The sequence below is a fragment of the Loxodonta africana genome, chromosome 4 (genome assembly GCF_030014295.1).
Source record: "Loxodonta africana isolate mLoxAfr1 chromosome 4, mLoxAfr1.hap2, whole genome shotgun sequence".
NCBI classification, from domain to species: domain Eukaryota; kingdom Metazoa; phylum Chordata; class Mammalia; order Proboscidea; family Elephantidae; genus Loxodonta; species Loxodonta africana.
The window spans coordinates 102,026,104-102,052,576 of NC_087345.1; the positions used below are offsets into that span (position 1 = coordinate 102,026,104).

General features: G+C 35.2%; 1 protein-coding gene across 1 annotated transcript in view; it reads right to left on the reverse strand.

Annotated features, from left to right (window-relative positions):
- The window catches only part of CNTN1 (contactin 1), a 379,037-nt gene that overhangs the window by 100,681 nt on the left and 251,883 nt on the right, over window positions 1–26,473 (reverse strand). Inside the window, exons 14-16 of the mRNA XM_023555346.2 lie at window positions 22,725–22,852; window positions 21,972–22,147; window positions 1,111–1,231 (exon numbers count right to left, since the gene is read on the reverse strand). Coding sequence (XP_023411114.2) covers window positions 1,111–1,231; window positions 21,972–22,147; window positions 22,725–22,852 — 425 coding nt within the window. The remainder of the gene's footprint in view (window positions 1–1,110; window positions 1,232–21,971; window positions 22,148–22,724; window positions 22,853–26,473) is intronic.

Below are 26,473 nucleotides of genomic sequence, written 5' to 3' on the forward strand. Positions count from 1 at the left end.
AAAGAGAGTGCTATGAAACTATGCAAAGAACCTCATCAATTAACTAAATTAAAAAATGAAGATATGAATTAATAATTTAGTAGAAGAGATAACTCATGTGTACAGGTTGCTATAAAACGCATTAGAGAAACTAGTGTTATGAAAGTTTGGAAGAAAGGAGCGCCTATTTAGCACAGCAGGAAAGGATTCATGAATTTGGTAATATTTAGCCAAGCCTTGAAAAATGGGTGAGAGTTGGACAAGAAAAGATGAGAACAGGGCAGGGAGGTAATGCTGTAAATGAAGAAATTGGAGTAGAAATACTAGGGTATGCTTGTGAGATAGGCAAACAGTGGAGTTAGTCACGAAGAACGGTGAGAGATAAAAGCTAAGTAGTCAGGCTGAGATAAATGCATGGAACTTCCTGAGTGCAAAGCTAAGGAGACTGGACTTCATTCTGCAGGAATTGAGTGAAGAGTTGATTAATGATTTTAAACAAGGTGTGGTACATTCTCAGCCATGCCTCACAGAAAGAACAGAAGGAGATATTAAAGGGGTCACATTTTCAGTAAGCGTGTATCCCAACACATTCTCAATTATATTTATTAAACAAATAAAGGCACTAGTCTGAAAATCAGCAACAAATAAAAACACGATACGTACATAAATTAAATTTTTATGCTAAGATGGTAGTGATAAATAACATTGGAGGTTATACTAAACAGCATCTTACCTACAAAAAAACCTACTGCTGTCGAGTCGATTCTGATTCATAGCAACCCTGCATCAGTAGTGAAAAAATAAAAACGGAAACAGCACTATACCCAACACACTGAAAGTATTAGCATGCAATGAGAACTTCTGGTAAGTCCTAAGTACGAAAGCACAAACATTTAGTAGGAGGTATGTGGTGTAAGTTTCTAGGAGATACGTAGTTAGTAAAACAAACAAAATCAGTGTTGTTTACTACTTGTCTGGCATAAATCATTGCTAGGCATGGGTGAGAAGCTATTTTCAAGGATCAAGACTCTAAATATGTAAGAATTTGAGCCAGAGTGACCAGAAGATTATACATGTTTATGCAAGTCAAATACCTTTGGTTTTGTGATTTTAAAATGTTGAAATTCTTACCTCGCACAACGAGGTCAGCTGAAGCTGAAGAATTGTCCACAATTGTCTGGGCGGTGCAAGTGTATCTTCCAGCATGTTTCAGCTGGGCGTTTCGGATGAGCAGTTCCCCATTGGAATCTAGCTGTTGGCAAAAACAGCAGTCATTCAGATCAGTTCGTTTTTTATCAATTATACAGCATTTAGGATACAAGAGGTACATTTTCCCCCTATTAAATAGACACTGTATTAGGTATGTTATCTGTACGGCATTGCTCAAGTTACTTAAACTGCAGTATCTCATCTGAAAAACAAGGTGACTAAATACATTGCTAAGGTCCTTTTAAGCTATAAATCCTTTGTTGTTGTTGTTAGGTGCCATTGAGTCAGTTCCAACTCATATGGACCCCTGTACAACAGAATGAAACACTGCCCAGGCCTGTACCATCCACACAATCATTGCTATGCTTGAGCCCGTTGCTGAAGCCACTGTGTTAATCCATCTCATTGAGTGTCTTCTTTTTCACTGACCCTCTTCCTTACCAAGCATGATGTCCATCTCCAGGGACTAGTCTCTCCTGATAACATGTCCAAAGTGGCTGAGACAAAGTTTCACCATCCTCACTTTTCTGGCTGTGCTTCTTCCAAGACAGACTTGTTCATTCTGGCAGTCCATGGTATGTTCAATATTCTTCACCAAAACCATAATTCAAAAGTATCAATTATTCTTCATTCTTCCTTATTCATCATTCAGCCTTCACATGCATATAGGTCACTGGCACATTAGTCTTCAAAGTGTCATCTGTGTCTTTCACACTTTAAAGAAGTCTTTTGCAGCCATTTGCCAAATGCAATATGTTGTTTAATTTCTTGACTGCTGCTTCCATGGATGTTGATTGTGGATCCAAGTAAAATGAAATCTTTAACAACTTCAATATTTTCCTTATTTATCATGATGATAAATCCTTTAACATCTTATTATTTCTATTATCAGAGGGCTATACTAGCCAAAAAAAAAAAAAAAGAAGAGCCCTGGTTGCTCAGTGGTTAAGCGCTTGGCTGCTAGCAAGGGGAAAGGATGTGTCAGTCTGCTTCCGTAAAGATTTACAGTCTTGGAAACCCTATGGGACTGTTTTATTCTGTCCTTTAGTGTCGTTATGAGTCAGAATCGACTTGATGGCAATTATATATATATACATATATATATATATATATATGTATATATATATATACACACACTAGCTAAATTCAAGGGATGAAACAATTTCATTGATATCTTTTAGAGAGAACTATGAAAGTCTAATAACCTTACTGCTAAATGTCAGTGAGGATAAATAAGTGTTCTTTGGCTGGGAAAAATTACTAATTTGGTTTTGCAAAGCCAATCTAGTTGACTAATTTCAAGGCTGACAGTTCTACTAACATGCATTTTATTGCCAACATATAACTCTTTGAGGACAAGGCTATTTGTTTTGCTCACTGCTGTATTTCAGTGCTTAGAAGATTGTATAGTTCATACTTCTTTTAAGGAATGTTGAGGTAATTTTGCTTGTGATGACAAGATACCAATGCAATTTCTAAAAACAGCTACTATTTTTGTGTGCCTAATATATACCAGATCCTGTGCAATTATATATATTATCCCATTTAATTGGCATCTGACAACAGCCCTTATCATAGGTCCAATTATGTCCATTTTATGAAGGATAAAAGTAAGACTTATTCAAGTAGTTTAAAGTCACTTGGTTTCTCTGGTGGTGGAAGCATGTCAAAGTTCATGCTCTTTATCACCAATAAACTTCCTTAGAAGAAAAATTTTGAAAACTCAAGTTTCAAATTGATTTTTCTGTCAACCAAAAATATTAACATTTCAATCATAGAAATCCAGATAAAGGATGAAAAATAAATGGTTTATGTTTTACATAATAGATAAGGCTATTCTTTATGTCCACCACTTGTCTGTCAGTTTGCCATACTATGGTAGCTTGCATGTTTCCATGATGCTGGAAGCTATGCCACCATTATTTCAAGTACTAGCAGGTCACCCATGGTGGACAGGTTTCAGCAGAACCTCCAGGCTATGACAGACTAGGAAGAGCCTTGTAAACTGCTTCCGAAAATTAGCCAATGAAAACTCTATGCATCACAATGTAATATTGTCCAATATAGTGCTTGAAGATGAGCCGCCTGGATTGGAAGACACTCATAATACACAGTGGCTGCCACAAAAAATGTACTCAAGCTTACCAATGATCAAGAAGATGGTGCAGAACAGGGCAATGTTTATTCTATTGTGCATGGGGCCATCATGAGTTGAAGCCAACCTGACTGCGGCTAACAATAGCAAATACACCCTCTAAGCATTGAATTGAGAACCCTGGTGGCACAGTGGGTAAGAGTTCAGCTGCTAAGCAAAAGGTTGGCAGTTCAAATCCACCAGTTTCTCCTTAGAAACTCTATGGGGCAATTCTACTTGGTCTTGCAGGGTTGCTGTGAGTCAGAATCGACTCGATGGCAACGGGGTTAGGTTTTTTGGTTTTTAAGCATTGAATGTCACAGCCCTCCAACCCACAGGACAGGCAGCCAGATGCAGGCCAGTGACCTCTGGTGGCATTGTGGTACTGGATGTTCCCAGCTGAAGTCAAATAAGGTGATACTGTGCCTTCTTGTTTCAGCTCTCATACTGTAAAAAAGTGTCCTTGTCATGGTCTTTTTAGTCCTATGTTTTCCCCATTCATGTGCTTTTTGTGTTGAAAACTTTACTGTTTAAAATGGTTCCCAAGAATAGCGCTGAAGTGCTGTCTAGTGCTTTGAGGCACAAGAATGCAGCAATGTGCCTTATGGAGAAAATACTCCATGTGTTAGATAAGCTTCATTCAGGCATGAGTTGTAGCGCTGTTGGCTCAGTCTGATGTTAATAAATCGACAATATATAATAAACACAATGTCTTTAACAGAAATACACATAATACAAGGTTATTTATCAGTTGATGAAAATGTTGTGACCAGATACTCATAAAAACTTAACCCTGTTTTTTGCCAAGGTACAATGGTCCAGTATTTGATAATTTAGTGTTCACAGTAACTTTATAGAACATAACTACTGCAAATGATGACAGTCAACTGTATTATGTTACCTGCTGATCTTGAAAAGAATTTGAGTTCATAATTCTTGCTTCATTAATGAGGTTAAGAATAATAGCTAGTTATTATCTGAGCACAGGAGCTCTGGTGGTACAGTGGTTAAATGCTTGTCTACTAGCCAAAAGGTTGGCATTTTGAGCTTACTGGCCACTCTGCAAGAGAAAGATGTGGCAGTCTGTTTCTGTAAAGATTACAGCCTTGGAAAACCAATGAGGCAGTTCTACTCCATCATATAGGGTCACTATGAGTCAGAATTCACTTGACAGCAACAGGTTTTTTTGGTTTTATTATCTGAGCATATTGGTTTAGTTGATTGTAATAGAATACTAATGTACCTATATAAAAAACTGCTCAATGGCCACACAACTAATACCTTTATATTAGACAAATTTCAGTAAAAATATAGCTATAGGTTATACAATTTAATGTCAGTTAGAGTCTTTGCATTTCTTGAGGTCTAGATTGATTCAAACAGTCCCCAAGTCCTCTGCAAATTCCTGACATAGGGGAGTTCTTTCCTTCCATTCTGTTGGTCTGTTCTGTTTGCCATACCATAATGGAAAGAAATGGATAAATCCAATGTGTAATACAACGGTAAAGAAGGTGAAGGAGAAGATGAGTTAAGAATGTCCTCAAAGTTTCTGGAATGTGTGTGGTCACAGATGACTGAAAGATTGAATATCTCAGGAAGGACAACCGAATGCTTTCCCTCAATACAGCCTCTACCTTAGTCTAAGCTACCACCATCTCTTACCTGAACAACTGCATCTTCTTTGGTTCCTACTTCCACCCCTGTCCCACTCTACCGTTTTCTCTTCTTAACACCCGTATTTACCTTCTAAAAATACAATCAAATTACTCCTCCCAGTAAAAACAGACAGAAGACCGTAAGCCTTACAATGGCCCAACTGTATCTCCATCCTCTAGGCTCTGTCCGAGCTCCAGCCTCACCTAGTGCCATCACCCCACTTACATTGTATTCCTCAGGAAGAATGTCCCTTTCTGGACCTCAAATACGTGCTATTCTCTCTCGTTTCTGATTCTCCATGGTGTTTTCTCTCCCAGAATTGTTGTTCTTTCATACCCCATCACCTTGCCACATTTACCCAAATAACACTTACTTTACTTATACTTTCCAACACCCATGGGCAACCCTGGTGGCATAGTGGTTAAGAGCTATGGCTGCTGAACAAAAGGTTGGCAGTTCGAATCCTCCAGGCACTTATTGGAAACCCTATGGGGCAGTTCTACTCTGTCCTTTAGGGTCACTATGTGTTGGAATCGACTCATCGGCAATGGGTTTGTTTTGTTTTGTTTTAATACCTCCCAACACCCAAATCACTTCCTCAAGCGAGCCTTTCTTATTATCTGGTCATTTTGTACTTCATGCCAATTGCAACTTAATATTTATGTGATCATGTGATTGGAATTGGGCTCCCTTGGTGGTGCAGTGGTTAAGAGCTACAGTGCGCTACAGCTGTTACCCACAAAGATGGCAGTTTGCATCTACCAGTTGCTCCTTACAAACCTTATGGGGCAGTTCTTTAGGGTTGCTATGAGTAGGAATCAGCTTGACAGCAACAGATTTTAGTAGACCGTAAGTTTTATGAGAGAAACCATACCTGTTTTGTTCAGCCTTGTATCCCCAGGACCAGCGTAGTGTCAGGAATATAACACTCAATATGTGTTATTTGAATAAACTAATCAAAGTGCTTATCTAGAATTCTTGCATGTGCTCTTAAGAATGTATTTTTACTTCTTACCCACTATATGCAGTTAGCAAGAACATATAGCCCACGATAATCAGAGCATATCCTAAACACATTATGCAAGTTCTCTGGTGTCAGGGGAACTGTACACTCTTGCTGTTGTAAGCTTCCGTGGAGTTAGCGCTGAAACATGGTGACCCCATGCACAGTGGAATGAAATGCTGCTCTGTTCCATACCATCCCCATGATTGGTTGCTGATCCGACCATTTTGATCCATCGGGTTTTCATTGGCTGATTTTTCGAAGTAGATTGCCAGGCCTTCCTGGTGTGTCTTAGTCCGGAAGCTCTGCTGAAACCTGTTCAGCATTACAGCAACACACGAACCTCCACTGACAGGTGGGTGGTAGCTGCATTTGAAGTGCGTTGGCCAGAATCATGAAGGTGCAAATTCTACCACTGAATCACCACTGCCTTCCTCGCTCTTACGACCACCTCACACTATGCCCTCATCCACCTCCTCCTCTCCAGCCACTGTGAACAATTTACGCTTTGCCACGTGCTCCCTCATCTGGACAACCTTTGCACATATCACTTACATTTGCATAGATTCCCCCCACACCCCACCTCCATCACCTGGCTAACTTCAATTCACAGCACAGATGCCTCTTTCTTCTTTGGCCTCCAAAGGCTGGGTTAGGTGCTGGTCCATTTCATTGCAACTATCTCTCTCTACTATAATTGCCTAATTCTTCAGCTCTCAATAGACTATAATTCCTTGAGGAGAAAGATTATGTATATATTATTACATATCAAGTACTTAATACAATATCTGACACACAATGGAAATACAATAAATAAATATTAAAAGAAATAATATATATTACCTAATATGTTTTCATCAAGCAGACATTCTTTTAGTAATGATACATGATATCTTTCAGGTAAATAACGAAAATGTTATAAAATAAAATAGCTAAATTGAAAGAATCTATTGCTACTATTCCATGTTTACTATATTTCAATTTATTCATAATCCAATTTTATGAGAAAAAGAAAAGTTTAGAGAAAAATGAATAAACTTATAAAGAAATTAATGCAGCTAACACACAGGAAAATGTAAATCCCTAAATTTTCTAAACCATAAAAAACAGAATTTGTGTAATAAAGGTGGCAAAAAATATTATTTATTTAGAACTCCTTAGTCTTAAAAAAAAATAAGCTACAGAGAGAATATGATTCTACATATGGGGAAGGTAACTAATTGTAAAAGACTTTTCTTAAACTATCATAAAGGCTAATAATAATAAGCACATATTGTTATGTAATTTTCTAGTGAGAAAAAATAAAATAATATAGTTTAAGTATAGTTTACATCTATAAAAGAGATGGATTTAATGTGTTCTGATATCTTTAACAGAACTGCACTCTAACACTATTAATATTCATTAACAGAAATATATTGAGTAAAGTCTCTTCAAATTATTACAACTGAGATAAGTTATATTTGAAGAAGAAAAGTGTTTTCATCAAAATAAAAAAATACTTAATTTTCTTGTATTCTTTCCTTATGTGAATACAGTAGTTTGGTCGTATAATATTTCTAATTCAAAGCTAATCCTGATACTAAACTTCCACCACTTCAGTGAGTCTTGATTTTAGATTGGAATTAAAAAGAATAATAAAACACCTCAGAAATGCTAAATTTTAAATGTTTTAGTCCAATCTTACAATTAAAAAAATTGAGGCCAGAAAAATAATATAAAAATGAACAAATTATGGACCTTGTTTTACTGTTAATATGATGTATATCTAATATTATTTTTTTCTTAACGAAATTGCTATCTTTCTTTTCTCAAACTTCCAGTTTAAAGCATAACAGTTATTTTATTCTGAGAGGAATAATGTGGTCATGCATCTTATACTGTATCACATGTAATGAAAACATGAACTATTTTATGTCTTATTCTATTAAATTTATACTTACTGAACTATAAGTATATTAAATTTATACTTATTGAATTTTTGGTCTAAACTCTCCTCAAAATTAATTAAACTATTCTAAAAGTTTAAAATGGTAAACTCACTTTAAAAGTCAGCTCTGTTTTCAATGTTAGATTCAGGAAGGTCATGATCAGCTTACTTGTTTGTAAAGCAATAATGAACAACTTCAAGAATTGTTCTTATTTGCCCTATATTTGGCAAAGGTGTGGCATGGAAAACTTCTCAGAAGCAAAGCAAAGGAAAAATACACTATATCATTTTCAACATAGTTGTAGATGTATAAAAGCTTCCCTGAAGCTTTCGTATATGGTGCTAGCACTTTCCATACCTCAGGAGAAGCTGAGGTTCTCAGTGGTCGACAGAACGCTTACAAAGCAAGTAAAGATCATGGGCCTCAGCATACTGTAGCCACAAATTAGATACGAATGCTCTCTCTATTTTCACTAGAAACCACAGCTTGGCTGAATTACAAAATGCCTGCCTTCATAAGAGGAGAGTTGAATCACATACTGGAAATTGTGATAGCAAAGCTCAGGGATGTTCCAAAGTGTATATGTGGTTTACCACTCAGAAATTGCCCAAGTTTAAATCAAAAGACTTCCAGTATATAAATGCCTATTTCTTCCTTTCCCCAACCCCATATACTAACTCTGGAAAATCATTCATGCAGTATAAATGAATCTGAATTACTCAATTGTATTAACAAGCTAAATTTGTCATAATGAACAAAGAAGTATGTTGTACAGTACAAGCAATGTCTAGGTAAGACTTAGAGCTAATAATGGCTATATACTAACAAAAGGGTCTCTTTTGTTCCATCGTAGTTTAGAGTAAAGGGACAGAGACAGAAGGCTGGAGGAAAGCAAATCCTTTAAAGAGAATATTCTAGAACTTATAGGTAAAAATTATCAAATTTATGTGATACATACTATACTTACGAAAAAAATGAAACTTTTTTTTTTAACTTTTGGCTTGTTACAATAGAGACGGAGTAAGTGTAGCAAATGTATTGTAGGCAACTGCAAAATTACCACCACCACCACTACTAATAGTAAATATTTAGTAAGGACTTGCTAAGTGCCAGGGACTTTTCTAAACATTTTACATGTGCAAACTTATTTCCTCTTAACAGCAACCCCACAAGATAGGTATTATTTTTAATCCTATTTTACACTGAGGAAAAAATACTACCATAGCTATAATGACTACTACTGCTACTACTATTGCTGTTAATAGGATATGACTACCACTACTACTATTGCTGTTACTACTATTACTGCTACTACAGCTAAAATTACTACTACAACTTCTACTATTACTATTGCCACTGCTACCTCTACTACTGCACTCGTATTACTACTCGATCTAATTTATTGACGTTTGTCAATGTGCTCACTACTTTACATTTTCCCATTCACATTTTGTAAAACCCAGGAAGACAGTATTAATATCCTCATTTTAGAGATAAAGACTTTGACACCCAAAGTTAAGCTACTTGTGTAAGGTTCTCTAGTTAATATATAGTCCACACCAGGTCACATTGTTTGCAAAGTAGTGGCTTACAGATCACACAACTAGATTTAGGGTCACTGTTTGGGAAGGAGAAGTGGATACTTTCTCCCAGCAGCAAAAATAAAATATGTCATTACTTTATCAATTTATTGAACATTTTCCTATGTAAACTTTCAAAGATTAAACTAGAAAGAATAATAAAATGGCTACCCATATATCAACCAACCAAATTTAACAATGATAAAGTATTTTTGCCACTTGCTTTATTTGTCTAGCTAGCTAGCTAGCTATATCTTTTTCTATGTATGTATGTGTGTGTGTATGTATTTACCTATCTATCTATCCATCTATCAACCATCTATTGTTGAACCCTTGAAAAATCAATTACAGATGTCATACTTCACCCCGTAAGTCTTCAGCTTGCATTTCCAAAAATATAGGGCCATTCATTCTCCTACATAGTCTCAAAACTATTTTCATATATAACATGTTGTTGTTGTTAGGTGCCATCAAGTTGGTTCCCACTCATAGCAACCCTATGTATAACAGAGCAAAACACTGCCTGGTCCTATGCCATCCTCACAATCATTGTTATGCTTGAGCCCATTGTTGCAGACATGGTGTCAATCCATCTCACTGATGGTCTTCCTCTTTTTTGCTGATCCTCTATTATACCAAGCATGATGTCCTTCTTTAGTTACTGACTGCTTCTGATAACATGTCCAAAGTATGTGAGATGTAGTCTTGCTTTCCTTACTTCTAAGGAGTATTCTGGCTATATATCTTCCAAGGCAGATTTGTTGGTTCTTTTGGCAGTCCATGATATATTCAATATTCTTTGCCAATACCATATTAGAAAGCATCAATTCTTCTTTAGTCTTCCTTATTCATTGCCCAGCTTTCACATGCATATGAGGCAATTAAAAACACCATGGTTCGGGTCAGGTGCACCTTTGTCTTCAAAGTGACATCTTTGCTTTTTAACACTTTAAAGAGGCCTTTTGCAGCAGATTTGCCCAATGCAATGCATCTTTTCATTTTCTGACTACTGCTTCCATGGATGTTGATTGTGGATCCAAGTAAAACAAAATCTTTGACAACTTCAAACTTTTCCCCATTTATCAATATGTTGCTTCTTGGCCCAGTTCTGAGGATTTTTGTTTTCTTTATGTTGAGGCATAATCCATAGTGAAGACTGCGATCTTTGATCTTCATCAGTAAGTGCTTCAAGTCCCCTTCACTTTCTGCAAGCAAAGTTGTGTCATCTACATAACATAGGTTGTTAATGAGCCTTCCTCCAGTCATGATACCATGTCTTCTTCATATAATCCAACTTCTCAGATTATTTGCTCAGCGCACAGATTGAATAAGTATGGTGAAACTCTGATGCACACCTTTCCTGACTTTAAAGCACTCAGTACCCCCTTGTTCTGTTCAAACGACTGACTCTTGATCTATGTACAGGTTACTCATGATCATGATTAAGTGTTCTGGAATTCTCATTCTTTGCAATGTTACCCATAATTTGTTATGATCCACAGAGTCAAGTGCCTTTGCATAGTCAAGAAAACACAGGTAAACATCTTTCTGGTATCCTCTGCTTTCAGCCAGGATCCATCTGACATCAGAAATGATATCCCTCGTTCCACATTCTCTTCTGAATCTGGCTTGAAATTCTGGCAGTTCCCTGTCAGTGTACTGCTGCAACTGCTTTTAAATGATCTTCAGCAAAATTTTACTCATGTGGTATTAATGATATTGTTTGATAATTTTTGCATTCAGTTGGATCAACTTTCTTTGGAATAGGCATAAATATGGATATCTTCCAGTCTATTGGCCAGGTAGCTGTTTTACAAATTTCTTGGCATAGATAAGTGAGCACTTCCAGAGTTGCACTCATTTATTAAAACATCTCAGTTGGTATTCCATCAATTCCTGGAGCGTTGTTTTTCATCAATGCCTTCAGTGCAGCTTGGACTGCTTCCTTCATTGCCATTGGTTCCTGATCCTATGCTATCTCCTGAAATGGTTGAATGTCAACCAATTCTTTTTGGTATAGTGACTCTGTGTATTTCTTCCCTCTTCTTTTGATGCTTCCTGCGTTGTTTAATATTTTCCCTACAGAATCCTTCAATATTGCAACTCGAGGCTTGAATTTTTTCTTCAGTTCTTTCAGCTTGAGAAATACCAAACAGGTTCTTCTCTTTTCGTTTTCTAACTCCAGGTCCTTGCACATGTTATTAGAATACTTGTCTTCTCAAGCCACCCTTTGAAACCTTCTGTTCAGCTCCCTTCATCATTTCTTCTGTTCGCTTTAGCTACTTGATGTTTAAGAGCAAGTTTCAGAGTCTCTCTTCTGAAACCCATTTTGGTCTTTCCTTTCTTTCCTGTCTTTTTAATGACTTCTTGTTTTTTTCATGTATGATTTCCTTGATGTCAGTCCACAACTCATCTGGTTTTCTGTCATTAGTGTTCAGTGTGTCAAATCTATTCTTGAGATGGTCTCTAAATTCAAGTGGAATATACTCAAGGTTGTACTTTGGCTCTCATCAACTTGTTCTAATTTTCTTCAGCTTCAACTTGAAATTGCAATGAGCAATTAACGGTCTGTTCTGCAGTCAGCCTCTGGCTTTGTTCCGATTGATAATAATAGGCTTTTCCATCATCTCTTTCCACAGATGTAGTCGATTTGATCCCTGTGTATTCCATGTGGTGAGGTCCATGTATACAGTCATCATTTATGTTGTTGAAAAACGTATTTGGGATGAAGCCTTTCATCTTGCAAAATTCTATAAAGTTATCTCCAGTATCATTTCTATCATCAAGGCCATATTTTTCAACTACCAATCCTTCTTTTTTCATTTCCAACTTTTGCATTTCAATCACCAGTAATTATCAATAGATCTTGATTGCATGTTTGATCAATTTCAGACTGCAGAAATTGGTAAAAACTTCAATTTCTTCATCTTTCGCTTCAGTGGTTGGTGCCTAAATCTGAATAATAGCCATATTAACTGGTCTTCCTTGTAGGCATATGGATATACCCTATCACTGACAGCATTGTACTTCAAGTAGAGCTTGAAATGTTCTTTCAGACTGCAGTTTTATCCAGTGAAGCAACTGATATTTAGCATAATTAACACTAATTCCCTAGTATTATCTAGTATTCAAGTTTGTATCATTTTTAAGTAATGCATCAGCATTAAGATTGACTGAATGTAAAAACATAAATATGATTTACAAGAAATAAAGTTTTGAAAATGAAATTATGTTATTAGAAATATAAAAATTTATATAGCCCAGGGAAGAGGTCAAGGATAATTACTAAGTCACGTAATATTTATAGAATAAATAGAAATGTTAAATATCCCTAAATATGGCTATTTTGATATAAAATAAACAGTGAGAGTGATGAGTGAGAAGTCCAATTTAGATCAACTGATCTATTTTAAATGAAGGCTCAAAAAAAAAAAAGGAAATTTTTTGAGATCTCTGGTAAACATTTTGAATGATGAATAAAAACATCAGTGCCTTGGATTTACAGCCTATATTTTAGAGTTGAAAGAAACCTTGGATATCATTCAATTTGTATGGCTTTCAAATTGAGTCACATTAGGTTTTGTGGACCTGTCCAGTAAACTGGCCTAATATTATTTTAAGAGTTTTCTGCTCTCATCCTAGTTCAGAGGGTAGTACTTGGGGCCACCCAGGATACAATGATTGGTCTCTAATTGACTGGAGCAACAGTGGAAAAAGGAGATCCAGGAATCAGAGAAGAAAACGGTTTGCAGGTCTAATTGCCTCCATAAACTACTACCTCCCTTGCCATGAGACCAGAAGAAATGGATGGTGTCCAGCTACCATTACTGAGTATTCTGATCAGGGGTCCAACAGATGGATCATGATCAAAAGGAGGAAAATTGAGGATAGAACTTCAAATTCTTACTCGAAACCAGACCTACTAGACACATTGAGACTGGAAGAATTCCTGAATCTATTGCCTGGAAATAACTTTTGAACCTTGAGCCATGAGGTCATCTTTAAACTGAACAATTAATTTCAATAAATAAAGAATGTCTTGAGCTTCGTGCCCTATTGAAGAATTACCTATGTGAGATTGAAATAACAGTAACTGTAAACCAAAGGTGAGGACTTTAAGAAGCAGAGCATGTAAGTTAACGGTGATGAAACAAATAGGGGCAGAGATAGTGAGAAAGGTGACATAATGTGAAGAATGTAACCAATGTCAATGAACTGTATATGTAAAAATTGTCAAACATATGTGTATTTTCACCAGAAAAAGAAAATGATTCATATTTGCCTTAGAGGTCTGAGGATCTTCACGTACCAGTTGATGCAAGGAAGGGAAGGAAGGGACCTGAACAGGAAGTTTGGTGGGATATAAAGAAGTGAGAAGCCCTGTAGGTAGGGCTCTTGGCAATGCAGTCTCCTGCACACATACACACACACACACACACACACACACTCCATCTTTAATCAGGACAACTCACCTTTAACATTTTTAATATTGAGATTCTGAGTCAAATTTGTTTTACAAGAAAAGTAGTGACACTAAAACCTTTCTGTTGTCATTATATTAAACTTCTGATTGTGGCCCAAACTTCTCATTTGATAGATGAGAAGTCTGAGACTCATGTAGATGTTTTGCCTAATGTAATAAAACTTTTCAATGGCAATATGAAAACAAAAATCCAGATCTTTAGATACTGTTCTGTTTTTAAAAACAAATAAGAAAATCAGATTTTTTTTTTTTTTTTTTTTTACAGAACACAACAACTGATGACTAGACAGTATATTTCTAGTATGACCACATAAACTGTCAAAGTTCATGGTGTAAAACTTTAAAACTTCTAAGATAACCAAAAGTTTTCATGTTTATTTTCCCTCATTTTATTGACTATATTTTGTAAACATAAACAGAGATAATAATTGTTGTAGAGCTCTTTTGGTGTATGAGGAGTTCTATGTAAAACAAAAGTGTGTCCTTAATTTGGATGAATTTTAGATCCCCCATACCAGCACATCTCTAAAGAATATTTGCTGCTATCTGCAGTTAATGCAATTCACTTATCATTATCATCACCAAATATTTATTATACGGGATGTTGTACTAGAATGTAACTTCATCTAACTAGGTCTTTACACTGGAAAGAGTGACGATCTTAGGAAGCCAGTCCAACTATAGACACCCCTAGTAATCATAGGGGAGTGCCTGGGTGGCACAAACAGTTAAGTGCTTGACTACTAGCCAAAAGGTTGGTGGTTCAAAGCCTCAGAAAAAGGCCTGGGGCACAGTTCTACTCCGCAACACATGGGGTCATCATGCGTTTGAATTGACTTGATAGCAACTAGTTAACTGGTAGTGAACGTAGATATCTTCTTCAATGGAAAAAAGCAAATAAAATAAGCAGTTAGTCGTAGGTAAAAGTTTATCAGGGTAGTGAAAGAGAGGTCAGGAAAGACACATGTTCAGACATAGTGAGACACAATAGAATTCTCTAATTCCCTCTTTTTGAATTAATTACCGATAGGAAGAGGATAAAGAATCTTGTTATGAGCAGAATGCCTTTGTGAGTTTTGTGTGGGTCACAGAACTATGTTGGGGGTTTGTACGGCTTCTACCTGTTTCTTCCACTGTTCATTAAATTTTAAGAGTTTTAAATTTACGAAGTACATGATATCTATTCTCTACCACTCATACCATTTTAGAAAACGTTTTCTTATATCTGGTTTCTTATAATTTTTATTCCCTTGACACTCACTGTTCAAAACAATATACCTTCTCTTTGTTTCCAACACGTCATGCTTAAAATCTTTCACTGGCCCTCTCTCATATTCTAAAGTATTTTCCTCATCTTTTTTTAGAGTAGGTTTTCTCAGTCTTAGCACTGTTGACGATTTGGACCAGATAATTCTTTATTGTAGGGGCTGTCCTGTGCATCATAGTCTATTTTGCAGCATCACTGCTAAACGGATGCCCATAACACCCCTCTCCCCCACAGTTGTGACAACCAAAAATGTGTCCAAACATTTTGTCAAATGTCCCCCAGGGGACAAAATCACTTCCAGTTGAGAACCACCCCTTTAGGACTGACATCTCACTATGCCTGCCTGATCTTCTGCTCTGTTTTTTTCAGCCCTAATTTGATCTTTGCCTTTTCAGGATTATTGCCCAACCCTCCTTGTTTACTTCAACCAATCAATGCCTCTGCATTGTCCCAACAATGGATAGCCAAAAAAATTGAAAGGATCAAAAATGCTTTCTGTTTTATAATACTAATTGTTATTAATATTATTTCTATTTCTTCCCTCTTTTTTTATCTTGTTTACAGAAGCAAAATTTCTGTTCAAAATTAAAGTACCCTCTAGTATGAAATGGTTATTTCTCAAATGTAAACATTTTCTTGATACAGTATAATTAATATTTTCTTTAAAAAGGTAAACAAAAATCTCAGGGTAAGGACCATGTTTGCCTTGAAGGGAGTAGTGTCTATACAGTCAGAAAAAATGCATGCCCACGTACCAGCAAACATACACGTGCACCTGCCTACCTAAAGGAGATTATTAAGAATTGCCTAGAACTTTATATTAGACCACTTGAAACTGTGTAAACTTGTTTTACAGTGTACTACAAGTGCAGCTAACAGTGTACGGAGAATGAAGTAATTTGAACAGCCTGAGTGAGCATCAAAGGTCCATTAAATAGGATTATATAGAATAAAATACAAGTTTAGCAGTGCTCTCTTGTACTGTATCAAATAATTGATGAGAATTATTTAAATAGGTATAGACATGAATATTAACCAACGGATTAAAAACTGAAGTGGTGAAGAGCACAGTATTCACAATCAGACTGTCTGAGTTCAGTTCCTGCCTCTACCACTAACAAGTTGTATGGTTAATCTAGACAAGTTACTTAACTTTATAACCCTCAGTTTTTCCACCTCGAACATTAAGAAAATCATAATGATGCACACTTTATAGAGGATGACTGTGAAGATCAACTGAGAAATACTTTGAAAGTATCTGACCAACTGCTGCACAAACAGTAATCACTCAATAAATGTTAACTCTCCCTACCCCGCCATTGCCTTCAGCAAGGAAATACTTAGGAATTTTTGTCTCAGGCTAGGTTTCCAGTACAATAGGCAGTGTGAGAATTTAATTGTGAAAAATGAGATCTGTATCCAGAAAAAAAAAACTAGCTAGCAAAATCTTCTGGAATTTTTTGAGCAATGGGAATGATTGCTGTATTATTTTAAAAAGTAATAGTAACCACTTACAATATGCCCAATCCTGTGCCAAGGAGTTTACAGGCATTCATTTAATCCTCACAAAAATAATATGAAGTAACCAGTTTTGCAAACCCAGTGAAGTAATATGAAGGAAGTAAGTGAACTATTAGTATAATTTCAGGAAGGGAAATTTGAGTCTTAGAGAGGCTTAATCACTGGCTCAGGGTCATAAAATTAGAACTGGAAAGGGGAGTCTAGATCCGAGGTCTGATTGCTGGCAGAACAAAAAAAAAAAAAAATTTTTTTTTTAAGCCCTGCACAATTCCATGTAATCTTTATAAATTCATCTTGACATGCATGAATTACAATTTTAATAAATATTTGCAATAAAAGAAAAAGAAAAAAAGTTAGCGATAATAACCAGAATTGAAAAGTCTAAGAAAACTCATGAGGTTAAACTACAATAATGGTCCTGGTAAGGAGAATGTTGTTGCCAAACAGTTGAAAGAAAATAGCTCAAAGTAGATGTTAAAAGTTTAAGTGGCTATTGAAAAAATAATTTTTGCAGGTCAGGTACCATCATGGGAGAGGAATAAAATGATATATTTAGATACATATTTTTTGGTAGATAGTCTCAAGGCCTTTCTAGGACAAAAGGGGTCATACAATTAAATTAAGTAAAATGTGTCTGTATTTAATATTTGTTCTAAGAGCTATGAACTGGAAAATCAAAACAAAAGTCATTATATAATCGGACTTTCATTGAATTATTTATATGATTATTTGTCATATAACTTTAACAGAATAAAAGAATGACAGATAAAATAAAACGGTCTTAGTAGCTTTGTGTTAGGGATTGAATTATGTCCCCCAAAAATGTGTGTCAACTTGGCTAGGCCATGATTTCCAGTATTGTGTGACTGTTCGCCATTTTGTCATCTGATGTGATTTTCCTCTGTGTTGAAAATCCTACCTCTATGATGACAATGAGGCAGGATTAAAGGCAGTTATGTTAATGAGGCATGACTCAATCTACAAGAATAGGTTGTGTCTTAAATAAATCTCTTTTGAAATATAAAACAGAGAAGCAAGCAGAGAGACATGGGGACCTCATACTACCAAGAAAGTGAGCCAGGAGTGCATGTCCTTTGGATCCGGGGTCCCTGCACTGAGAAGTTCCTAGATCAGAGGAAGACTGATGACAAGGACCTTCCTCCAGAATTGACAAGAAAGAAAGCCTTCCCCTGAAGGTGGTGCCCTGAATTTGGACTTTTAGCCTACTGGACTGTGAGAGAATAAACTTCTATTTGTTAAAACCATCCACTTGGGGTATTTCTGTTATAGCAGCACTAGATAACTAAGACAAGCTTATTGTATCATAGCTTCAAATATATTAAATATATATGTGTATATATACATATATGCACATATATGTTCTTAACATCTTCCTATACATAAGTTAATGAAACATTTGCTGACCAGGAGCACATAACAATATGCAGCAATGAAGGAATAAGTGACATGACAAGTAAATTCTAGATAATTAATTTTTAAATATTTTTCTGTAATCACAGTACCGAGGGTTTGATTACAGACTTAAAGTTAATCATTACATTTTTTTTAGAAAACTAAGTTAACCCAAAAAATGTTTACAAAAAATAAGAGCATTAAATATAATGGCAATGTTATTTTTAATTTTTTGGTGCTCATTATAAACTCTTAGAAATTCTCATCTTCAAAAATGTATACTTTTTTTCCGATCATTATATGACTTTAACTAGAAAAAGTATAAACCATAAATTTTAAAATAACCCATAATCTCACCCCTTGGAAGTAATTATGGGAAAATGCATTTGTTTTAATTTTATAGTTAAACTTTTCAGTCACAATTTTTCTGGGGTGTGAAATTTGAAGCCTTATGCATTAATGCCCCTTAGTGGTCAAATTCAAGAATAGCAAGTTAAAACCAAAGCATATTTGAATAAAAAATAGTAATGAAATTACTATGAAAATGTAAACTTGAGCTTTGAAATAAAAAGCTTAAAACATTTCTGTATTATTCCTTAATTAATTAGAGCTTTTGGTATTAGTTTGTAGTAATTGATATTATTACAATTATAATTGTAATTATTTTTGTAATTGTATGTATTTGTAATTGTGATACTTATAACTGTAATTATTACCTAATTACAATACTGATGTGAGCTTTGATAACTATGATAGCTACCAAAATATTCACATCTAAAATTTTTGAGTCGGAATCAACTCAACGGCAATGGGTTTGGTTTTATGGGATTTTAGGGTACCTCTCGATGGCACTAGTTTTTTTTTTTTTTTCTCAAGGAGCCCTGGTGGCACAATTGTTAAGCATTTGGCTGCTAATGGAAACGTTGGCAGTTCAACCCACCAGCCACTCTGTGGGAGAAAAGACCTGGTGATCTGCTCCTGTAAAGACGTCAGCTTAGTAAACCCTATGGGGCAGTTCTACTCTGTCCTATAGGGTCCCTATGAGTCCAAATCCAAGTATGATGGCACCTAATGACAACAGGGTACCTCTCATGCATTTTGCTTGGGTGCCTGTGTCTGTCCTATTTGGTCTTTTATCCACCCTAGTGCCTTGCACTGTGCATGCCAGTGCTATGGGCTCAGTTCTTATTTTTAAATGAATAAATGCTATTTGATTATTGAAATGCTGGCAGAAAGAAGTAAAACACTAAAACATTTAAGAAATTAAAAAAAAAAAAACTGACATTTTTGCCTATGCGATTTTGAACAATAGACAAATACAGTCAGAGATGGAGCTTCACATTTGCTGTCCCCAGTAGCTGCTACCCCATTATGTTTTAATTCACTCAGCATTAGATAGTAAAAAAAGTCACTCCGTCTCGGCAGTCTATCGATGGGCCCAGAAGCAATTACCGGCCATCGCTACTACCTTTCAAAAGGCATATGGTAAATCAAAACACACATGGGGTTTTTAGTCAAATTTTGGTTGATATATTTAGCACTGAAGTCTGACTATGAAGTGGTCAAAGAAAATTCTATTTGCCTTAAATGAGAAAGGTACCAGGAAAAGCTTTATAGATTTTTCTTTGGTTCAAAACATGGAATTAAATTTAATCATTTATTTTAAAATAAATTATTCTTACATAGGCTATATATATATATATATATAGTTTATTATTTAAAGAGCTGAATTCACCTCCCCATCTACAAACTACTAAAAGTATTCATTTGATTTTTTTTTTTTTTACCCAATTAAGTTGCATTATTTTGCCAATATGAATATATTTTCTGCACCAATAGATTATTTTTGGTAGAATGAGATGAAACCTGAGTCGGGCCGTCCAGTCAGGATTCTGCTCGAGATTAGCTGAGGGGCAACTATGTGAAGCTCTGTGGATATCATATGCAAAAGCAGGATTAGAGTGCATAAAGACCAAACTTCTATATTTTTATAGCCCACTTTATTATTTACTTCTTAATTTCCCAGTTACTTATTTTCCTTCCTTTTTAAGGTATTGGGCCCTTCTTTGCTTTTTCTTCCTTCCTTTCTTTTCTTTTTTTGGGGGGTAGCATTTATTTACATGTAATTACATTTAATTACAATGTAATTTCTATTTTAAGGAACATACATAGGCGCCAAGTATTAAGTTGCAGCTTAATTTAGGGCAATCTAAGCCCCAAAATCTATTTACATAGACTTCATGGCAGGTATTAAACAACAATGGTTGTCATGGAAAAGGTCAGCCCTTATCTACTTTAAAAATTTGCAGATCGTAGTTTTGAAATTCAGCTTATAATACTAAAGAACTAAACAAATTCAGAAGTACATTTTTTAAAATAACATGTTTAGTCTACTTTTTTCTCCCTTAAAATGATTAAAAACTAAGTGGCATTTGCTATTCTTACCAAATAAAATGAAATTATTAAAAGTCTTGGTGCCAATTTCACCAATGTTGGACACACTTACGATTTAGTATATGAAAATAGTTTTAGACATACATAAAGTACACAGTAGGGTTCTGGGCTGGGTTAGTGTACTTTAGTATAGCTCTCTGCCAATTCACAGGATTTTTTGTTTGTTTTTGAAAAGTGGAAGTTTGCTGTAGATTTACAGTTATAGTTGGTCTAGTTATAGATAGACCAATTAAATTAAAAAGACAAGATCCTGAAGTACAGTTAACATACAGAAGGCACAAACTTTGGTATCATACTGATTGTTGTTCATGTACATCTATCTAATAAAAATGGGAAAAGAAATGTCTCCATCTAGTTAAAACCAGTCTTACTTAACTGAGAACTTGCTTTGGCTTTTTGTAGTTGAAACTTCCAGAAAAGTTTAAAAAAAAAAAAAACCTGGAATATTTGAAAGCATAATATTATTATAATAATATTATTAATATAATAAATGTAATTCAAATTTTGAGACTTAAAAAATCTTAAATATTCTACTGAGTCAATAAAAAGTTGTATTTCTATATCAACTATTGATTTCTAAAACTAAAACTAAACTTTTCTTAATTGCCCATATGCTCTAAACAGGTTTTAGGCTTCTAAATGGTTGCCTTTGTAGAGAATAGACCAGTAGGACAGCGATCAATTTTTTTTTAATACATTGCAACCTAGACAGCCTATTATATGCCAGTGAAGTTCCTCTGCAAGTTGTTCTGCCTACATTACTTCCCAGAGTCTTCGTTTATTTCTATATACGGGCTGTCCGCATCACAATGTTTAATTACAGGAATTGCATATATATATGCCTTCCAATTCTTAAAATAAAATACAAGCATTTAACCTCCTTCAAACCACATTGGCTACTTCCTAAACTTTCCAACATATGTCTCTTGCCTTTTTTTTTTTTTAACCACCAAAGAGTAAGGTCAATGCTTTAAAGTAATCATAACACAAATACCAGTTCCATGCTTCTACTTCACTTAAAGTGAAAATGAAGGCACTTGAACCTATAGTCCATATATGCTGAGGTGCAATGGACAGCAATATGAAAATTATATTGCACATAAAGAGGAAAAAGTACCTAAAGTTCAATTAATATTTACTGATTAATATCTTTACCAAAATCCTTAGGGTTAGTCATGTTTAAAACAGCCTCGGTATTATTACGACTAATAAAAAGAGAACCAGGAACAGCTTTTTAAACTTGCTTTTCAGCCTCATTAAAATGATTATAGTAATAGAAGTTGCAGTGCAGATACACACATCTTATTGAGCTGCTGATAAGATGAAATTTAAAACACATACCATAAAATTCCGCTGGTAATGAGTATTCTCTTTGTTAAAATCGATCACATAGCCATTGAAGGACCAAACAAATGTGAGATCCAGGGCAGGATCGGCCGCAGCAGCACACTGCATGGTGGCATTTTCTCCAACAGTGATATCAGCGTTAATTGGAGCCAATATAATTCGTGTGGGATCTATACATTTTTAAATAAAGGAGCAAAACAGAATTCAAGAAAATATAAGATACCATATTATCTGATACATTGAAAGAACATAATCAATATATTTTAATTTCTCTGTGCCAAAGAATAGATTATTTTCAACTCAGAATTTCAGGAACAATTTCATCAAGCAAGAAACTTTCACAAAAGCCTTTTAAAATGGAAACTTATCAGTACACGGACTGTTTAGAGACTGAAGGCTAATTCATATGTCTTATAGAACATTAAGCAAGTCAGGATGGTTGAGCAGTCTAAGGGGGTTGTGCTCAGGTCGCAGTCTCCCCTGGAGTCATGGGTTCAAATCCCATACCTGACAGTGCAAATTTTGGAGCCCTGGTGATGCAGTGGTTGAGCTAATGCTGCTAACAAAAAAGTCAGCAGCTTGAATCTACCAGCTGCTCCTTGGAAGCCGTATGGGGCAGTGCTACCCTGTCCTATAGGGTAGCTGTGAGTCAGAATTGACTTGAAGGCAATGGGTGTAGAACTTTAGAAAATAAGCACGATCAAACTTAAAAAAAAAAAAACAATTATTAATTGGATGGTTTCTTACTTGTGATAACAAGAGTCCCAGTGCTATTAGCTTTCCCTCGATTATTTTCTGCAAAGCATGTGTAGATACCTCCATCATTCCTTGTAATGTTATTGATTTCCAAGCTACCATCTTCCCAAATGAGTACTCTATTGAAATGAGAAAAAAAAAAAAAAAACGTAATTCACAAAATAAATTTAATTAAATGCTTTATTATTGTATGTCTTAGGTGACTACTCTTAATATCTTTCAATCACTACATTTTATACAAGTTAGTTGACAGTACTACCAAGATATTTTTTTAAGTGAAGCATTCCAGCTTTTTTTTTTTTTTTTCTTTTTAAACATTCCTTCTCAGCATTAACTAGTTGTTTTAGACCTAGCCACCTTCATCTTTTACCTAGACTACTGCAAGAGTTTTCTAACTGGTCTCCCTGCGTATACCTTTGCTGCTCTGTAGTCTCTTTCCCCATGTCAGCCAGAGTGAGCCTTTAAAATGTATGTCATATTATGTTGCTCTGCTGCTCAAAACCTTCCAGTGACTTTCCATTTCACTGGGAGTAAAAGCCAGGGTCTTTTGGTGCCCTATGAGGACCTGGACAATCTCACAATTTGTTCCTCAAATCTTTTAGCCTTTGTTCAAATGGTACCTTCTCAGTGAAAGTTTCCCCGGACATTCTATTTGGTATTGTGTGAGCCCCAGTGTGCACGTGTGCATGTGTGCACGTGTGTGTGTGCACATACGCGTGCATGCACAGGGAATCGTGTTCCTCTTTCCAGAATTTTTTCTTGATATATATTGCATCTGACATACTTCAGTTTAACTGTGAAATCCATCCCTTCGTTAGATGGTAACATCTTGATGTTAGGAATTTGCATCTGCTTTCTTTTTCACTGTTTCCCCAGCATCTAATTTACACAATAATTTATTTAATTTCTTAAACAAATATTTCTTGAACAGCTACTCTGTGCTTGAAACTCACTAAGTAGTGAAGTACTAATCATTGAGTAGGCATTCAATATACCTTTTTTGCATGAATGAACTAATGGAGTTTAACCAAAACTGGTTATCCGAACGCCAACATAAAATGACATTAGAACCACGGTGGGGCAGACTAAAACCACAGTGAAGGGTCTGAAAGAAATGAGCCCAAGTCTTCTAGAAGCGGGAACTCAGAACTTAAATTCAGATTTCGAAGTTAGGATTTTCCTTCCCACTCTATTACAGACAAATACAAATACACATACACACACACACACATATATATGGATTTTTAAAGAAAGGTATTCAAAAACCTCCCTTCTATACTACTTAGGAAATTTTTCTTTGAACAGAATGTAAATCTTTATACTAGACCTTTTCCCCCAACATGGCTCCCTCTTCCCTGGAAGCGTAAAAAAAGACGCTGCTTTATTATATAATGCCTCATACTTAGATTCAAGATTGTTACTTTTGTTATATGTATCTCTTTCAAAATCTTAATTGTTTTTGAAGCTTTGTATAAAACAGGAAAGTAATTCTTCATCCATTGCATTTTAAGAACAAAGCCTGATAAATGAGAAATACTATTTATCTACCTTGCTTCAAACAGTCTCCATAAAAGAAAATACTATAAAAAATCCACTAATATTATGTTCCAGGATTTAGTTTCTATTCTATAACTATCCAGCTCTAACCTAAAGCTCATTTCAGAATATTTTTTTCTTCTTGGGGAAGTAATTCAGTATCAAAATAATGTAAGAATTAACCAGTTTTCCACCCCAACCCCGTTTAACTATATTATAATCAAAACAATTAAAATTGTAGTAAAGTTTTAATGGAAAAAAATGCAACAATACTTTCTAGAGTCCACACTAATATTTTGTTTCTTCACAGATGTTAGCTTTCAATCAATCTTTATCATCTTTGAAGGGTATGTTTCCTTGTGTTAGTCATCTCACCTACATTTTTGGGCACTTTTCCCATTACATTAAAATTAATCTTATTAAGAATAGGGAACTTGATTTTTTAAATAATAATGATCTTTGTTCTTAAATCAATATAGAATAAAATCTTAGGACCTTATCCTTATTTCTAGATAATATGATATAGATACACTGTCAAACAAACTAGAAACAATCTGGTCTTAAACAAATTAGTCATTTATTATTGCCAAAACTATTCCAGGATAAACTATACCTTTATTTACTAATTGTGAAAGCATATGAATTCTGAAATAGAAGAGAATCATGGAGATGGTCTCACATAAATGGCTCAGATAAAACTTATTTTGGACCTGATAACGGTCAATTGGATACAAATTAGCAACTGAAAAAAAAAAAAATTCCACTGAAGAAAGTCTATCCTTTGAACCCAACACAAAACCTTACAGTTAAGAACTGAACTACCACTTAAGATTCATGTTCTCTCCCTACTGGGAGCAAATACTGCAAAAACCATTTACATGCCACGAACTAGGAATAGAAGTGACTTCGTTACACGGTACATAATTTAGAATCAGAATGAGATTATGTTTATGCTTAAAGACAGTTTTTTAGTTACTTCTTGGATATTCTTTTTCAGTAGAAATACTTTACTTCCCTAAGAATAAATATTAATTTAACTTTTTTTCACACATATTATGATACAACATTCAAACTTAATTATGCATGAAATACTGTATCTGTTATAAAGCACACACAACCTGAGATTTAATTAATTCATGTATTAATGTAATGAGTAACAATTAGATTTGTAGGCACCTTCATCAAGGAAGTAATACAACTTGATTTAAAGGCTTTAAGAATATTATAACAGAGCCAAATAATAAGAATTTTAGAGCTAGGTTTTCTTTTCTTTTTTGAACACATGTTGATAAATAAGGAAATACAAGTCCATGAACACGGTTCTGGGAAATACTTTGTTGGAGAGGTCCGTGACGCTGGCTCTCATCAGAAACAGAGATTCTATCATCAAGGGGGAGAGTTAACGGTAGGGCCAATGGGGAATGCTGTGCTATTTGTTGTTGCAGGAGTGCACACCTAAAATGGAGCTACCTACCCTTTGATCAAGGTCTCTGTGTTGCTCGTTGTCTGAGCATTAATGTTTCAGCAGCAAATTGAACTTATTGACTCGTCCTTTTACACTGATTCTTCTGATACTATTTTTTTAAAGTCTTAATAACTCTTTTGTCGAACATATGAGCTTTGAAAGTTAACGTGTTCGAGGAAGCAACTGCAGCCAGTGCGTTCCTCCCCTCCTGTACGAGCCAAACTTGTGATCATCTAAACGAAAGAACTGTATTGGCACGTTCTAGTTCCATGCTGACAAGACACAAGTTCATGTTCCAGTTTGGATTTATCAGTACATTTTCTGGAGGTCACTTTAATTTCCCAGGTTTCAACACACCCATCTTACCTATTTTATTGGATTATTGTGTAGGAAACCTAATTTCTACAATTTTTCAGAATACCTTTAAAAGGCAAAAATTACTTTATTCCTACCTTATTAATACCTTTAGAAATCTCAGTTGTTCTTAGATGAAGCCCAGGCCCCTTAGCATAAAATATTTGCTTTACTACACCTCATCTTTTAAAATTATTTGTCATTTTCCTCTGAAGACCAGCCATACTAATTTTAGTTCTTGAAATTCTTTATGTATGCAATAATTACGTGTCTTGGGGCCTTTGCACACACTGTTCTCACTGCCTGGAATATGCCTGCCACTTCCCCAAGCTCCATTTCTCCTCTTCCCCATCCTGGTTTTCTCCTCCTCATAATTTAGTACTCA